The sequence below is a fragment of the Coffea arabica genome, chromosome 5e (assembly GCF_036785885.1).
Source record: "Coffea arabica cultivar ET-39 chromosome 5e, Coffea Arabica ET-39 HiFi, whole genome shotgun sequence".
Classification (NCBI taxonomy): domain Eukaryota; kingdom Viridiplantae; phylum Streptophyta; class Magnoliopsida; order Gentianales; family Rubiaceae; genus Coffea; species Coffea arabica.
In genome coordinates, this window is record NC_092318.1 from 21,092,079 (window position 1) to 21,110,753 (window position 18,675).

The 18,675-nt window shown below is 36.5% G+C and overlaps 1 protein-coding gene across 4 annotated transcripts; it reads right to left on the bottom strand.

The window, feature by feature from the left end:
* Positions 1 to 885: 885 nt before the first annotated feature.
* On the bottom strand, positions 886 to 17,216 carry LOC113687960 (protein ACTIVITY OF BC1 COMPLEX KINASE 7, chloroplastic-like). 4 transcript variants are annotated; one of them, XM_027205520.2, is made up of 18 exons: positions 17,028 to 17,216; positions 15,455 to 16,128; positions 15,129 to 15,272; positions 14,868 to 14,993; positions 14,148 to 14,235; positions 13,947 to 14,040; positions 12,478 to 12,571; positions 11,740 to 11,794; positions 11,554 to 11,645; positions 11,290 to 11,460; positions 5,969 to 6,025; positions 5,752 to 5,835; positions 3,763 to 3,847; positions 2,082 to 2,143; positions 1,891 to 1,965; positions 1,565 to 1,669; positions 1,219 to 1,360; positions 886 to 1,134 (listed from the first exon to the last, which is right to left on the bottom strand). In XM_027205520.2, exons 2-18 carry the CDS (start codon positions 16,112 to 16,114, stop codon positions 1,061 to 1,063), a joined length of 2,208 nt encoding a protein of 735 aa, XP_027061321.1. In that variant the 5' UTR covers positions 16,115 to 16,128; positions 17,028 to 17,216; the 3' UTR covers positions 886 to 1,060. The 4 variants fall into 4 exon arrangements, 3 of the variants coding, with proteins under 3 accessions (XP_027061321.1, XP_071904546.1, XP_071904547.1); XM_072048445.1 differs by lacking the exon at positions 17,028 to 17,216 and adding an exon at positions 16,921 to 17,023; XR_011814129.1 differs by lacking the exon at positions 2,082 to 2,143.
* Between the last annotated feature and the right edge of the window lie 1,459 nt (positions 17,217 to 18,675).

The window sequence follows — 18,675 nt, forward strand, 5'->3', positions numbered from 1 at the left end:
GTTCGAGTGGGCACTAGTAGACAGGAAGCTGAATTCAGTGATCCAAAATGAAGCACGTGCCATTAAGATAGCACTGAGTAAAGCTTTGGAATACCAGTGGAGCAAAGTTAAGGTGAAAGTGAAAAGCAAACAATTGATCAATGAGCTCCAAACAGGCCAAGGCAAAGACATTGCTACGATAGTGCTGGTGGAAGATATTTTGAGTCTAGCTAGCTTGTTTCAATTGTGCTCTTTCTGTTTAGACAATACCAATGATATGGATTTATGCTCAAATCTTAGTAGCTATGCGCTAAATATTGCTAGGGATGAGAAGAGAATTCATTCATCTCCTTAGTGCAATGTTGCACTACTAATGTATCAGAGGACTTAGTCCAGCTTATATATACTTTTATAAATATGAATAGAAACTCCTATCGTTTCGTCAAAAAAAAAAAAAAAGAAAGAAAACAACCGGTTTGCCTGCATCAAAACTTACTGTTTGAGCATTGGAAGGTCCTGAAACGATTTCGGCAAAAGTCTTGAACGGACGTACAGTTTGCTCGGTTAGGGGCGGCACCTCCCCATAAGGAAGGAGGGCTGCCATGGAAGATAGTTGAAACCTAGGTTAAAGGAACGACCAAATCACAGCTGAAAGGATTGGTAGTGCTATCTCAGCCTCTTATTAATGTGATTAACTTCATTAACTTCATTCGTCCTTCCTCTGTTCCCTTCAATTTCCTACAAAATTTCACTCTCATCCATAACATTATACCCTCCAACCGATTCCATGATGCAAGCAGAAAGACAAGTTTGAAAGCAGCAAAAGATGCTACTGCGGTTCCAAACCCTGAAGTTTTGCAAACATAAGATGACCAACAAAGCTGTAATCAACTTGAGACGTATGACTGTTGGCAACAATTGGAACTGAATCCATTTGAATAGACAGCCTTCCTTTACGTGAGAAGGACATCAAGTATGCCAATCCTATTAACATATTTACGTATATCTAAGTATTAGACTTATGATTAACAAAATCTCTAAGAAGTCGTGTAAAGATAAGTACAGAAGTCACTTGAAGAGCTCAAATCATGCTTTCAAACTTATCCAATTTTTTCACCCTTTGCATGGACCTCATAAACAAAGTGAGGAAAACACCTGCATATGGAAGTTAATCTTAATCTCAGTATGATGTCTCAATGCAAAAATTTGACCACAAAATCTGTTCGTAGAAGATATTACCTGCACCAAGAAAAGATCCATTCGCTATAATTTGACTGCCTTGATTAGTAAAGGTGACGCCAAGGTTCAGAAGGGTGCCACCTAAAACAGTATAAATAGTTGCCATCTGCAGTATATTCGCTTTCCTTGCTGCTCTCTCTGACTGAAAGACACAGTTGCAACTTGTTTAGACCAAACGGGGATCAATATAAGCAGGAGACGTGAAAAAAAAAAAAAAAAAAACTTGATATTAGATAATTGATTACTGGCTGATCTTTCCAAATGTAAATTAGATTACGGGATAAATAACTGAAAAGTAATTCAATAAAACTTCATTTAGTTTAGGAACTATTTAACGTTTAATTACCTCCAGGACTCTAACTCGGAGTTTCAAATCTCCTGACTCAAGTTCATTCACAAACTCTTCTATCCGCTGAACTCTATAAGGCATGGACATCGTGTATGTTCTTGCCTGAATATGTCCATGAATTTTGTTAGATGAAAACTAATAGGAAAAATGGGGTAAAGGCTAATAATGAGGAAAAACGAAAACAAGATAGAAGAGGAACGATAATCTTTTCTGCACATTATTACAATACCATGTGCAATTTTGCATCAAGGACATTGAGAAAATGCACATTAGCAACGGAATGAAGCTTTGAAAAGCAAAACTAACAAGAAAGAAACACTTACATCATCAGCTTGTCTTCTTATTTCCTGAACAAGTTGTGTCCCAGTCCTTTGCTTCTGCCTCATATCCAAGAGTTCCTGTAAAACTGAAGAAATAAGGGCCATACTCAAAAGTATAGATTACAAGTATGATGCTCAAATCATTAGTTGTAGCATTTTAATTATAAGGTAGATTTCACGTTAATTAGAATCACCTGTGCATACGGGGCAGCAATCTTAGCAAAAGAAAAATCTGGATCCAGTACGTACCCAATGCCTGATAAAAAGCAGCTTCAGTTCCGATAAGCAAATTGTGATACCAGTTTCAACATTATCCGAAATTGAACAAACCCCCTGAAGAAGCAGTATTTAGGGAGTGCCAATTGTGTCTTTGGCAGGGAGTAGTTTCTTTTTTCCCTTTTTCCTCATTAGCTAAAGAAAGTAGGGGAAGGGCCGCCAAGCTTATATGCCTGTCTTGGCAATTATTAAAGTGGTTCACCCTTGCTTGGACTGTCTGGCTTAAGCCATATATCTAAATATTAAGCCTGCCTGCATCCTAGTCCTACCAAAATGCTAGAGGTACAAGAGCCATCTAAATAGTGCCTGGTTCAGTCACACCTACCTCGAGCAGCGCATCTACTAAGCAATATAAAATTTAATAAAACCTAACCCAGGCTGGTTTGAACTCATAATTCTGCAGACATGGAAGACCAGCCACTTATGACCAGGCTGTAAAGCTGATAGTGGCTGGAAGTGGTTATTTCTCCAGTCTCATTTTCAAAACAGGGTGTCCAGTGGTGGAACCAGCAGTTGTTTATGGGCTGTTAGATCAGACAATCTAACATATGAGACAGAAAAAGACAATTCAGACATCAGTGCTGCTTTTCAATGAAATCCCCTTGGACCATTTTTATTAGTTAGCTGTCAGCTAGACAGCAGAAAAGAAAAGGTACTGAAAAGGAACCATTATCCACCGGAGGGGAGGGGGACAACTTAATATTTATACAACAATTTTTAGGAGAAAGAGAAAGTAATAACATAAATTAAGTGCATAACATAATACAATACTCCTTTTCCACTTTCCCTTCCCAAAAGATGGATCAAAAGAAGAACGCAATAAAGTCATAAATGTGTTTATGTATATGTCAATGAGAATTCTGTTATGTTATGACCTATATTGCAGGAATAGATTAAACAAACTTTGACACATGGAACTCTAGATGTTTTCTCTCACAGAATCCAATACAAGAATTTTCCTACTATTGAGGAGAGATACCATGAGAAATTAACTAATTGTGGTAAAGAGTTATTTGGCAAGGTACATACTTGAACTAATCTAAAAATGCATCCAAAAGTCATCAACTTTAATCACAAAAAAATTGCACCATTTAAGTACCATATTTCCATACAAGTTTTAATGTATTTGTGGCTGAGGACTGCATTTGCAGGTCCAACTGCAAAAAGCAGCCAATAAAATGGCCCTTCAGATAATGAAATAGTCAATTCACAACTGCTCCTAAGAATTAGAATATGCTCACACATGATGGGGGCAATAATTAAAATTTAATGTCATTAAACTTCTTGCTAGAATGGGTTCCTGCTTACTACTGACTTAGATTAACTGTTCCATGTACAGTTCTCAAGCATTAATACATCACTTTTATCATGTCTAGGAGGAAACCGTCAGTCCCAACACTCCATTGATCCTTCCTAACAGACTCCTACCCCCCTAACCGATTGCTAAGTGGTCAAATTTGAAAGTTAGAGCACCTTTATAAGTTCAAACATGCAATTTGTTGAAAGGTCAAAACATTAAAGTCAAGGAATGCAATGGTGATATTGTACAGATTCACTTGATGGCAATGAGAGAGAGAGAGAGAGAGAGAGAGAGAGCACCTTCAAGTGTCGAAAATGCCCTGAGCACAAATGTAAAAGTCGAAGGAAATCGAAATGGCTGATCTGTTGCTATAGCAAATAAATCCTGCAAGGAGATTTGGCACAAGCATTGATCAAGCAATGAGGTAGTCCAGTTTGCAATGTGCAATATAGATAAATTCAGGTGCCTCAGTATGCAAGGGAAGAACTACAACAACAATTAACAAGTAAACATGAGGCTTCAGTGATTTGATCAAATTAACACATGAATTCATATCCTTCCCTTACTTCAGAACCTATGATATGGAAATAAACAAGGAGCTATAAACTTCTCATTTTGTCCTCATTAATATGGATATCTAACTAAGACAATCATTTACAGAATTATTTGTCTCAGCGGTGATTCAAGCCGTTTGGAGATGTTCTGCTGCAGCTTTAAATCCTCATAGATACATAATGTAGGTGAGACAGATGATCTCTATAATTCCAGAATCCCTATATCAACATACTTTGTAGAGTTAAGCACTTTAGGCAAGTTAGAGTACAGTTTCTCAAATAATTATCTATTTTCTGAGAAGCTGTCAATATCCTAAAAATGCAGTCAACATGGATAATGTCTTTTTCATTTTCTGGAGAAGCAACTTTAACTTTTGTCATAGTCCCTTGTGATTGAATAATGACATCTTCTGCCTCAATGTTTTAGTTTATAACATTCTAAACTAATGCAGTTTAAGGATAACTGCTAGCATAATAAATCCTACAGTCTATTGAAACATAGGGGATCAAATATGTAAAAAGCTATTGGATGTGGGATTAAACTGGAAAAGGTATAAAGATAACATATTAAATGCTAAAGCTGAATTTATATGAGACTAAGGTGGGACAAACTACAGATCTCCCTTTCAGGAGTGAAGAATACTAGATCATGAAATTATTTCTCTGTAAATCTTCTTCATTTAATTTTGATGCCAAGGAAATTACCTGGAATTTGTAGTTTTATATATTCACTAAATCTCCACTTTTTCTTCAATTTATTTGTGTGGCATCTGCATTTGAATTATTATTAATTTTTTTGTTTGCTTTCTAACACAGAAAGTTGACTAACAAACCAGAGTTTGACTATGACTCCACTAACAAGAATGCACTCACTTCTGTTGTTAAACACTCCAGTATATAACATTGACACTGAAATTGAACAGTTTCTCATAATTTTATTCTCCATTGATCCCTTTTAAGTGTACTGATAGATCCCTACTAGCTCAGTTGCTAATATTAATAGACCTTTTCCTACAGAAACTGTCCAAGGGTTGTCTAACATAAATTATTACAAGAAAAAGTTTCAGTTGATTAAACCCAAAAGTATAAGAATGAATTTACTCAATTTGCATTTCATGTTTGTTGCTGGACATGCACAAAATTTAATATGGTGGAAGGATATTTTAGCAACACCATGACTCGAAGTAATCAAATAACAGCATCAAGTTACATATAAAGCTTGTGATGAAAATTCAAAGGTCATGGGATTGAAAATTTTTTGATTTTATTTGTTGTTTTGGCTTCACAAGTGGCATGTTTTTTAAGTAGACCTCAGGTTTTTATTTTCTTTCAGTCAGAAGAAATAATAAGCATGTTAGGGGAACATTTTGAGGAATAAACATTTCAAAATTCAAGTGAAATTTTGAAGAAAATTGCAGGAACATTTACTCTTCTTAGGTAATGATATTGTTTCCTTCAACTTAAGATGATCGCTGCAGCTTATCAGGATAACACAGGCAGTTTTCGCCAGTGCCCAAGACTATTAACAGTGCATGTCTCCTCTAAGTGAAGGCTGAAGGGGCGCGAGACTGCAGATGATAATCTAACTTTTGGCATAACTCACCAAATAGTACAACTACAAAATTGAATAAGTACTTGCTAAAAAATCTTCTTTTTTTGAAAAGGTCTACTTTTACGAATGAATAGAAAATCCAAATGTCTGAGCTTGCACTATGTGATGAAATTTGTCCTAACCTCTCCAATTGCAGATAAAGTTTGCTGTTGATCTGGTCTTTGATCCAACAAATTATCCAAGAAAAACTGTACAGACCTCCTCACCTGTGAATGACAAATATTACAGATGGTTAGAAGTAGAGTGGAAACGAATGCATGGTAAAAGTGACCATGCAGTCAGCATTTCCCTCTCAAACTCATTTGTGAGTGTGTATTAAGTTCTGGTTTGATACCATACCGATGACATGTCCCCAGTTGGCTGAAGTGCTCCAAGGTCAATGAGACTCTGCATAACCTGCATAGAAAACCTCTCATTTAAAAGTTGGCAGTCTTAAGCATGACCGATATCAAGAAAATATAACAATAGAAAGCATCCTTATTCTGTCTATGTTGCTTCTTGGTCACTTTCAGAATTCTAAAAGCAAAAGCATGCTAAACAAGCCTTGCTACAATACTTTTCTGAACATTCTAAAAGCAAAATCATGAGTAATCTACCTAGCTATGAGGGTTTGCCTCTTTAAAGTATTGGAAGTGAATATGTTTAATTCCTTCTGTTAAGAGAATATAAGTATTCTTGTAGATAATAAATTAATAAGGGTATTCTTGTAAATAGTTTGTTAGGTTTGTACTCCTATAAATACTAGTTGGTCACTCATAATACAGTGACTAGATGTTTTCCTCCCTAAATACCTGTTAACATGGTATCAGAGCAAAAGTCCTAAGGTTAGCTTTAAACATCTAGCAAAAGTACTGTTCAGCGCACTGTTCATCGCGGCACTGTTCATGCCGTTACTGTTCACGGCGCAGCACTGTACACGCGCGCACTGTTCAAGCGTTGTGACGCTTTCTTTGGTTTAAAGTGCTATTCGCTATGGCTGAAAGGTTTGTTAATGCGGTTACCACTAACAAAGTTGAATCGAGTTCCCAGAAGACTGTTACTATATCCGAGGAAGATTATGTTAAATTCCTACAGTGCCAAGTTACAAATCACGCATCTCTTCCCTTTGCTTCTTTAGCACAAAATGGTAATGACTCATAGATTATTGATTCCGGGGCTACTGATCATATGTCAGGTACCTCTAAAAACTTTTCTAATTTTCAAGAGTCTACTTCCTTTCCTCATGTTACTTTAGAAGATGGATCTACCACTAAAGTTAAAGGACTAGGCACTGTAGAAATTAATCCATCTCTTCCGCTGTCTTCTGCTCTTTACGTACTCGATTTGCCCTTTAATCTAATGTCTGTTAGTAAGTTCACTAAATTTCTACAGTGTTCAGTTATTTTTTCTCCTAATTCTGTTGTCATTCAGGATTTGAAAACAAAGAGGACGATTGGTGGAGGGCATGAGCATAATGGTCTTTATTTTCTCAACTCTAATAGTCCGATTGCATGTCCTGCTACTGTTTCTCCTCTTGAAATTCACTGTCGTTTGGGTCATCCGTCTCTACAAAATTTGAAAAAGTTGGTTCCTATTTGAGTCAGTTGTCTTCGTTAGAATGTGAGTCTTGTCAGTTTGGGAAGCATCATAGTGTTTCTTTTGCTCCTAGAGTCAATAAACGGGTTTCTGAACCCTTTTTGTTAGTTCATTCTGATATTTGGAGTCCTAGTCGAGTCACTTCAAAGTTAGGTTTTAAATATTTTGTAATCTTTGTTGATGATTTTTCAAGAGTTACATGGCTTTATTTAATGAAAGATCGTTCAGAACTATATTCCATTTTTTGTGCATTTGTTACAGAAATAAAGAATCAATTTAGTGTGCCTGTACGTATACTTCGCAGTGATAATGCGAAAGAATATTTTTCCACTCCTTTTAATACTTTTATGACTAAGTCTGGTATTATTCATCAGTCCTCTTGTCCTCACACTCCACAACAGAATGGAGTTGCTGAAAGGAAAATTGGACATTTAATCGAAATTGCTCGAACACTATTGTTGCACATGAATGTGCCCAAACAATTTTGGAGTGATGCAGTTCTAACTGCATGTTATTTAATTAATCGCATGCCATCTAATATTCTTGGAGGTCAATTACCTCACTCCATTCTTTTTCCTCATGAACCTGTGTTTAAATTACCTCCTCGTATTTTTGGATGTGTGTGCTTTGTTCATCAGCTTGCTCCCGGGGTGGATAAATTAGATTCTCGTGCTACTAAGTGTATTTTCTTAGGATACGCACGAGCGCAAAAAGAGTATAGATGTTACAGTCCAGTTTTAAATCGATTTTATACTTGTGCTGATGTTACTTTCTTTGAATCCACTCCATATTTTATCAAACACAGTATGCCTTGTGAGTTAGACCAGTGTCTCTCTTTTTCCTCTCCTGTTTTACCAGTCCCTTCCTCTTTATTACCTGAGTTATTTAGTCCACCAGATTCCATAGCTCGATTATCTCGTCCTCATCTTCAAGTTTACTCTCGTCGTTCCATGGTTGAAAAAGTTCCTGATATGCCACGCACTTCACCAATTAACTCTCAATCTTCAAATCCAGGTATGACGCCCTTCTCTGAGTTAGATCTTTCTATTGCTTTACGCAAAGGTAAGAGACATTATACTTCCTATCCTATTTCTAATTTTGTTTTTTATTCTCGTCTCTCTATGTCATATTCTTCTTTTGTTGCTTCCCTTGATTCTATCTCCATTCTTAAGTCTATTACCTATGCTCTTAATCATCCTGATTGGAGATTAGCTATCCAAGAAGAGATGTCTGCTTTGGAACAAAATGGTACTTGGGATCTTGTCCCTCGTCCTTCAGGTAAGCCTGTTGTTGGTTGTAAATGGGTGTACACTATAAAAGTAAAACCTAATGGTTCTATTGATAGATTGAAGGCTCATTTGGTAGCTAGAGGATTTACTACTCGGGTGTATGGAGTAGACTACTTAGAGACATTTTCTCCCGTTGCAAAGATTACCTCGATTCGTCTTCTTATCTCTTTGGCAGCAACTTACAATTGGCCATTGCATCAGTTGGATGTGAAAAATGCATTTCTGCATGGAGATTTGGAAGAAGAGGTATATATGGAACAACCTCCTGGATTTGTTGTTCAGAGGGAGAATTCACGGTTGGTTTGTCGTTTGAAAAAATCCTTATATGGATTGAAACAGTCTCCAAGGGCCTGGTTTGGCCGGTTTAGTGGTGTTGTCATGGAATTCGGTTTGACAAGATGTGGAGTAGATCATTCTGTATTTTATCGGCATTCTAATGCTGGTAAAATTTTATTAGTTGTTTATGTGGATGATATTGTGATTACAGGTGATGATGTTGTGGGGATCCAGAAACTTAAATCCAATTTGCAGGCAAACTTTCAGACAGGATTTAGGTCATCTACAGTATTTTCTGGGTATTGAGGTAACTCGGTCTAAATATGTGATTTATTTATGTTAAAGAAAATATGTACTCGATATGCTGAGTGAAATTGGGATGTTAGGTTGCCGACCTGTGGATACTCCTATGGTATAAATTATCTTACTGTAACGAGACCTGACATTTCGTTTGCAGTGAGTGTTGTGAGTCAATTTCTTGATACCCCTCGTACGAGTCATTGGGATGCTGTTATACGGACTCTCAGGTATCTTAAGAGTGCTCCTGGAAAAGGGTTGCTGTATCAAAATCATGGACACACTGATATTGAAGGATATAGTGATGCAGATTGGGCTGGTTCTGCCTCAGATCGAAGATCGACCACAGGATATTGTGTATTTGTTGGTGGTAATTTAGTGTCGTGGAAGAATAAGAAGCAAACAGTTGTCTCCAGATCAAGTGCAGAATCTGAATACTGCGCTATGGCTCACACTGTGTGTGAGTTGGTTTGGTTGAAGAGCATGTTACTTGAAATTGGGTTTGAGCATAAACAGCCTATGAATTTATTGTGTGATAATCAGGCAGCTGTTCATATTGCGTCTAATCCAGTGTTTCATGAAAGGACAAAACATATTGAAGTTGATTGTCATTTCATTCGAGAGAAATTGCTTGACGGAGTCATCAAGACATCTCATGTACCGTCTGTAGATCAATTGGCTGATGTGTTTACCAAGAGTTTAGGGGGTTTTAGGGTGAAATACATTTGTAACAAGTTGGGTACTTATGATATATATGCTCCAACTTGAGGGGGAGTGTTAAGAGAATATAAGTATTCTTGTAGATAATAAATTAGCAAGGGTATTTTTGTAAATAGTTTGTTAGGTTTGTACTCCTATAAATACTAGTTGGTCACTCATAATACAGTGACTAGATGTTTTCCTCCCTAAATACCTGTTAACACCTTCTTTAATTTCATTTTTTTTTCCTTTATTGGCTCCTTCGTTCTCCCTCCAATATAGGTGGTCAAAATGCATTAAAAATGCGACCATTGTACTATTTCAGCTCCGCAAAGACTCTATACACAAAAAAGGAACCAGGTGACATGATAACAACCAAGCCACTGGTCATTTGGTCCAGTGGTCATCACCCTCTTTGGTGGTGCTGGAGGTCAGGGGTTCAACCCCTGCCTCCCTCAAATTTGCCACAATATGTGGCTGGTCTTAGTTGACCATCTCCCTTTGCCCCTTTTCCCTAGATTAGGCTAGTTTAGGTTATAGGACATCTATCGTTGCAGACAAAAAAAAAAAAAAAAAAGACATGATAACAACCAAACAAACTTCATAAGTTGTTGAAAGGTTGGTAATCTAGTTTAATGAACTCTCTCACTAAATTTTCGCTGCAATAGTTGTGTACTGGTTATAATTAGTCGATTGCTATCAATAGCAACAAATTGCAAGTAAAGACTGAGCCACAGCTTACATAGAACTAGAAGTTTTTATCCATTCTACATTCACAAAGATTAGAGCCAACAAATCATGTGTGTCTAAGAACAAAATGAAGTTCTCATAACCGCTATAAGGATATGTTTGTAATAGTCTCTTCAGGTAGTATTGAACACAACCAGAAGTCATTGACAACGGTAATAGACTCGAGGAATTTTTTTTTCATTAACTTACATTAAAAGAAGCACTTGAAAACTTTCAGTTATTCATATTTTACATCACTTTGAAGCAAATTCACATCAAACAGAGCTGCATTGAGCATTCATCTAAACTGGCTCAAGGTAAATGTCTCTCTTTATAAATTTTAATTCAACAAAATGATATGGTTGCTTCAGTAATTAAAAGCTATCTACAATGACAAGCTTTTCTCAGGACTTAATGCTGCAGATTAAGACTTTAATATCATGATCTCTATCCAGCTAACAAGAACTTAAAGACGGAAGTTCAATTACAGACATAAAAAAGTTCGAGACTAAGTAAGTCAAAGGAAATTTCAAGCAAATACTGCTGTCTGAAGAATACCATTGTGGTTATCTCACACAATTAATGGTATGATACAATATATAGATACATAAAAAATTGTAACTTGATCTATGACGAGGATACAAAACCTAGAGGAGTGGGCAAAGATTAAAAAGATCTATTTCAAAACTTTTCAGAGTCCATGCAGCTGTTTTTGTAAAAACAATTCAAAAAAAAAAAGGATTTGAGCACCTTGCCAGTTCAAAGAATCAAGTATGAAGACAATAAGATGTTCACCTTTTTCGCATCCTTCTCATAAACAGCATAGAAAAGCTCCAACAGTCTCTCCATTGTAAAACTCTTAATATCCCCCATCATACCAAAATCATAGTAGATTAGAGCTTCGTCAACATCAATAGCAAGATTTCCAGGATGAGGATCAGCATGAAAGAAACCTGTCTTCAGGATCTAAATTTGTAGCAAGGTTTTTAATCTTTCAGTCAAAGAGAAATGGAGTTTATCCCCACATGATTTTAAAAACTTGGTACTTGACTTCTTCACCTGAATCAAATATGCTTCAATAGCACGTGACGAGATCCGAGATCTGCTAAAACCTCGCGCATCAATCTTGTCCAACTGGTTGATCTTAATCCCTGTTAATGTTGGCCATAATAGACATTATCCTTTATTCGGTTACATGAGGGTTTTGTACGCAATATGCATATGTAACGTTTAGAATATCCGAACCTGGGACATACTCCAACGTCAACACCTTTGTTGCGGTATAATCCCAATATACCAGCTACAGCACAGAAAAGGAAGCAATTAAGTAGTTGGAAAATATTCCCCCATTCAACCCAAATAAGCATGAAAAACTGCCAGTCCTTGAGGGACTACTTCAGAACTGTTGCAATCAGTAGCCATCCCATGACGCTATAAGTCTCATCTTTCCATGGATATAGAAGAACTTCTATTTTCAAACCAAACCATGAAGTTTGACAAATCATATTTTACTAGTAAGCCCAAATAGGACTAAAAATGAGACTGCAGGAAACTTATGTTTAGCTTGTAGCTTTGTCAAGATTACAATTCGAAACAAAAGTAATATATCAGTAAGACAAGTAATCCATCTGTCTTACATATTGAAATATAAAACAAGCAGCAGAAACACTAATATTTTTCTTTCACTTCATCATAGTCCCTAAAAAGCCTAAAAAAAATACTGACATCTTTTTCCCATTTAAGTTAAATGTTTGTAACAACAAAAGCAGATTAAATATGATATAGGAATGAGTATATGAAAATTCAAAACTCTTCTGACAAGGAGTCACCAATGGTGATCACACTAAAATACTAAAATGCAAATATATCCTCAGTTACTGGGCAGCGATAGGGATGCCAACTAATATGGGGATGAGACATAAATACACAACAAACAGACATTTTAAGGAGAGGAAATCGGAAGGCATCTAGCTGGAAACATACAGGTACTCGGACCCACTTTATATTTCTAAAATCCCGGCGGAACCTATCTGCATTCTTCCCTTCGTTTATGTAATCAATTTCCTCATACAAAATCCTGAAATTTCGAACAGACCAAAAGTTAGCTAAAAAACAGAAAGTTGCACCAAAATGAAACACACTAACAAAGTAGACATCAGATTTCTCATCCAAGTCCCTCCCTTCCTATTTTCCTAACTCAGCAAGCAGCAGATTGCTAACCACTACTTATTGCAGTAGCCACTCAGTTGAGACAATTTTTAATTCACTGGGAGAACATTCAGAGGTAACGAGTGAAAGTAAAATCATGGTGAAGTGGTTTATAACAAATACTAAAGTTATTATCGTAGTTTGATTGAATGGGTCCAAGAAGCAACAAGTACAATGATTAGTTAAAACCAAGAAGATGTCTTTTACCCCAGGTCCATCTAGCAACCATACTGCTTTCGAGGGGGTAGGATCAAGAGCAAACCATGTAATCTTGTGGGTACCAACCAAGGAAGGGAATTGGTGACAAGTGTTGTTGTGTAAGGGATTATGGGAATACCATATATGGACATTCCTCCTACCACACAAAAAGCTAGTTTACCTTGCTGGGGGCAGATAAGGAATTGGAAAAAACTTATAGTAATTTCATTCTTGTCATCTAAAACTTGGGAGCTGCAAGCTCCCCTAGAGAGTATTTGCAACATAAATATTTCAGACTGAAAACTTCCTTACCAACTAAGCTTGCAAAACGTTTTGGTATATAAAGAAGCAAAATTCATGGCTGGACCAAAGTGCCCTCTTTATCAACCAACAATATCTTGTTGCTATGTAAATGTAGTTCAGTTAAATTCTCTTTTCCTTCAATTTTACCACATCAAACATAATGTTCGAGGTATAGATAAATTACCCCAACAAACAAAGGAAATACTGTGACTTACAGACATGGAGTCAAGAACTGGGAAAAACAAATTAAGAAATCACCAACCCTCATTTAATTTCAGTAGAGAAAGTACTTATGGAAAGGTAGAGGAAACCCCGTGAGAGACCTCAAATGTTCTCCCTTTTTAAACTATGGAACAGATTAGAAGAATTATAGTATCTCCTGCAACAAAGTTCTCAAACCATGTCCACAAAGCAAAGCAAATAGATAGCTACTCTAGTGGTCAATAAAGTCATAGCAAGCATCATTAGGAGCTGGTAATCATATCTTAACAAGACAATAATAAATCATGGGAACAGCTTGAATGTGTGAAGAACTTAAGAGGATTACTAGGAAACAGAAGCATGCCATAAGTTTTAGCTTCTTCTAGCTTTATCTCATGCAGTTAGTCTTTTAGATCGAGACCCACTCCCCTGAGAAATGAATTAATATCATCAAACCGATTTCACACAACAAAGTTCAACTCCAGAGAAAAACAGCAAGAATAAAGCAAGGTGAAGAATTAGGTATTGGTTCCAACTATTACTTAGCACATTCTTCATAAATTCCTATCCAGTCCCTTGTTGGACCACCAAGTGTTTCACTGTTCTGAAAGTACTCAGCAATTAACTTTAAGTTACCTGCATAGAGGACAGCAAATGCTATCGGTAATTTGATGATTAAAATATAATAATAATAAGAATTCGTACAGGTAGAAGCTCCAGAAACTGTTATAAATGGAACTTACGCAAATCAATGTCAAAAAGCTTTTTTAGACCAGGTCTTTGAACTTTCACCACAACTTTTTCCCCATTATGTAAGATAGCACGATGCACCTATCAACATTGCATTAGAATTAATCGAATGAAGAAGCCACTTGTTAGAAAGAAACAAACCATGTAAAGAGGAAATGCATACTTTTTTATACATGACACCACCTATGCATCTATAAACAATTTTTTTTTTTTTTTGGTGAAACATATCATTCCAAGATGACCTTAATTACATATCTCTCATCTATTTAACCATTTATTCATTCTATGTAGCAAAACCCAGATACAAAAGGATCAAACCAATAAAATAAAAAAAATAAATTGGTTAAAAGGAGCTCAACTCCAATGACTAGCTCCATAATGTTTTGAACTACAGAAAAGAGTTTGACTGCATGAAATGTGATTATATGAATTGATTTAGAGTAAGGTATGAGAAAATGATTCATGTATTGTATGGAAAAATGGAAACAGAAAAATCAGTCATGCATTGTACGGAAAAAAGCAAACAAAAGTCAAGTCTGGACCATTATGTTTGAACTGCTGTATTGAACAGGAAAACAATATATGTTTTTCAATCTATCTTTGTCACCAAGTTAAACACAATTCACAACGCCAGCGATCTTAAAGCGTACCAGACTTCATAAACATTTTAGTATTGCTGGATTGGGAAGAACAAAAATAAACTTGAAGCAAACCTGACCAAGACTAGCAGCAGCAATTGGTCTTTCTTCAAACTCCTTAAATAACATATGGACTGGAGCTCCCAGTTCCTTTTCGATGAATTCTTTTGCCTTTTTTGATGGAAAGGCAGGAACTCTATCCTGCATCATACATCAAAAATTGCAAAAGTAAAAAGAAAGAAAATTTTCAAATTCAGTGCTGTATGGTATTGATAATGAATTGTTTGATATGTGGTTTGATGTCAGAAAGAGATTGTTCATATGACATGTCCAGACCTGCAACTTGGCAAGCTCATCCACAAACTCTCTTGGAAATAGGTCAGACCTTGTTGAGGATAACTGCCCGAGTTTGATAAATGTAGGACCAAGTTGCAGCACACACTCTCGTAGCCATGAAGCAGTTCGGCGTCTTCTGGTTTTCTGATAAATGAGAAGACCTGTAACTAATTAAGAGCACCTAGGGATAGAACTCCAGAATACAGAACCAAGATAACTGACAAGAGACATACTTCACCAGCTAAACATAACATAATCCTAAATATCACCATATCCAGATTAGCAATATTCCGAGCAAATAAAAATAACAGTCATGTAAATAATACCTGCTTGTCTTCCGTGAAGCCTCCCAGATAAGCCCACTTCGCATTGTCCAATAGAACACGCATGCGCAAGGAAATAACAAATGACCAAACATCAATGCTTCTTTGCCAGGAATTGTAATTATCATTTGCCCAACTGAAGCCTTCATCTGAAGGCAAAACCTTCAGATCTTCAATGGGGGGGAGCTCATCAGTTTTAAAATTCTTAATAATGGCTGAAGCAGAGTCTCTCTTCACTAAGCTTGCTCCATTAACTTTATAAGCTCCATTTACAGCCCTCTTTGAGCCATCCAGTGCATTGTTGACCGGTGGTTCTTTTCTTTCTGTAATTGCTCCATTACTAATCCTACTTGAACCATTTACTATCTCTGAATTGTTTACTGATGGAGCTTTTCTTTTCATAACGTCACTTGCAGGTACCATTTTAATTGGCCTACGATTGGTGCCAAATTTGACATGGGGTTCTGTTTGCTGCATGACCACTTGAAACGAATAATTTTGTCTAGCTTTCACCAATCTACATTGACGCGACTCAAACTCCCTAGAACCCCACACCGATATTGTATCTGAAAAGCCAAGGTTTTGATTTGGTTTTCCAATGTTAAAGCTGAATACTTCCTCAATGCGGCAATAGCAGCTGTGAGACGCCAATATTGCCGCCATCTAAGTTGATAAACCTGACAATGAGCCAAGTATTAAAATCATGAGAGAAATACAGGAGTATCATGTTGGGCTCTGCATAGATAACTGAACTCCACTTCATTTTAATTTAACAGAAATAATTTCCCTGAACAACAACAGGAAGAAATAAAAAGGTTAATCAACAGCATCTATGCTTCACAATGAGTAAACAAATCTCAGAGTTGCAAAAACTCAGCCATAATGTACCAGTGTCTAATCTAAGAAGCAAAAATAAAAGTGCAATAAACATTCAGAGGAGAGCATATTAAACCCATTCTAAGGCAAGGACGAGCCACAGGCTTCACTGAAGACTTACAGTAATTTTAACAGATCGCCCACCAGCGAGGGACTGATGACAGCAAGACTTGCACATAGGTCTATTTTAGGCTTTCCAAGCCTAACGAACTAAGCCAACCCTAAAGAAGCTAAAATCAACCCCTAATAATCCCTACACGTTCTCAGATTGGGGGTGTTGGGGGGTGTAGGCAGAGGAAAGGGAGGGTATTCGGTAGTCGTAACAATTTCTAAATCAAATTTAAGTCCATTTTTACAATTCAAAAACTCCAAGACCCCCATAACTGATCCAGAATTTTTCTTTCTTCACGTGTACGCAGAGACCCAACCATCCATATCAATGCAAGAAAATGATGTAATCAACATGAGAATAAAAAACAGAGCATATTGAAATCTTGACGATCACAACCAACAACATAAATTTTATTTGACATGCTAGACATAAATTATACCAAAAGGAGCAAAAAGGGTTCTGATTAACATTTTTAGCTTACAAATGAATCTTTCAAGAAGTTGCAGAAAAAGGGACACCAATTAAAATTGGTATAAAAAATTTTCTGTGGGTTCACTTCTTAAAAAAAAATGCAGTCTAGGCACTTACCGAGGAAGAAAGAAATGCACTCTGCTGAATTATGGTTGTAAGAAGAGTGATGGTGAAGAAGAAGAAGAAAGAGCAGCTGTCAAATGCATCAGAATTAGATTGGAAGAAACAACAAACTTCTTATACATGTAGCGTGCACTCTTGGTACAAGTAAAGCTCAAGATGCCTAATTCGCTTTCTTTGTGGAGTAGAGGTTTGAGAATGAAAAATGCTGAAAACATGGACATGTGTTTTGCTCCCGCTCAACGACAAAAGCTAAAAATGGATTTCCAACAGCCACCACTACTTGATTGGTTGGAATCCAAAAAAATCAAATCGGACATTTTCTTCCCCAGTAAATTTTGGCAATTTAATTCCTTGTCTTTCTTTCTTTGCTTTTGATTTTTCTTTCCGTTTTCGTCAGGTTTTGACTCCATTCATTTTCTAGTCTGGGAGTTCATGTGAGAAAATAAGAGACAAAGCAGACTTTGGGCATAAGGCATCCGCTGAAAGGCCAAAGATTTTTTTTTTTTTTTTTGATAATGGATTGAACATGGTAGGTCCGATAGCTCAAACATATGGGATCCGTTAAAAGACCAAGGATCTTACATTTTCTATAGGGCAATTTTTGGTAAGCAAATATAGATTTTCAATTACCAAAATTGGTACCCGTGTTGGGCCGGTTTCAGGGCGATGATATGGCTAATCGACTTTGGCAGTGAGTGAAGTGGTTGATGTTGCCGCGCGTCTGTTGCTGCGTACTTGCTTAATGAGATTGATTTTGGTTAGAAAGGCTTTCCAATCATGATTTGCTTCTTTGTTTTGGTGGGATTAGGCACGTGATTAGTCTGTGCTGATATTTTGGCAAGATCAGGATATGATAATTTAATTGTCTAAAATTGTATCACACCACCTCATGAGATAGTTTGAGACAATCTGAATTATTGAATTTTTATAGATCAAATCTACCCAAATGTGAGTCACAACCTGATATCTTTTTCATTCGTAAAATTAGTATGAGATTGTGAATGCATTTAGGTTCAAGTCAAAATTATACATCTAAGATACTAAATTGGATCATTTTAAGATGAAGGACTAAAAAAACACAAAACTTAAGCAAATTATATATGTGCAATATAATTTTGTCCGATATATTCTCGAATATGTTAATAAATAAATGGGCTAAAGATTTCTAGTAAATTAGTTAACAACCTTTCTTTCTCTCACTTACACAAAAAAGGTTAAAAAAAAAAAACCTTTCTTCATCATTAAAAAGCAAGCATTCTATTTTCCGTGATCCCGTTCGAGAAAAATTGAGAGTCAATAAAAGAAGCTATCAGTGAGGATGAAAACCCTTTAATTTGACTGGGATAAATGCAACAGTTCGTAATTTGACTAATTTGTTTCCAAATATTTTCTGTTTATTACGTCTGTGCTGACGGTGGTTTCTAGCTGTGGGGTGTGGCCTGCCATGCCTCTCCAGCTGACTGTGGTTCCTATAATTCCCATGTGTTCAATTTTAAACCAAGAGAATTGCCGAAATATTTTGTGCATATTATAAATTTATACTCTCCCGAATATGCGGGCAAATATCTATCTTGGCAACCCTTTCTAGTTGCCAGTTGCAACTTACAAAATCCCAAGAAAGAAAATGGCCGAAGTTTTCTGC

What these genes read in the sequence shown, in the direction of transcription:
- LOC113687960 (XM_027205520.2), bottom strand. Translation starts at nt 16,114, where the DNA reads ATGGCGGCAATATTGGCGTCTCACAGCTGCTATTGCCGCATTGAGGAA. An exon ending in ATGAGCTTGCCAAGTTGCAG is followed by an intron (nt 14,994 to 15,128) that starts GTCTGGACATGT and finishes TGTATGATGCAG; the next exon opens with GATAGAGTTCCTGCCTTTCC. An exon ending in CTGCTGCTAGTCTTGGTCAG is followed by an intron (nt 14,236 to 14,867) that starts GTTTGCTTCAAG and finishes CAATGTTGATAG; the next exon opens with GTGCATCGTGCTATCTTACA.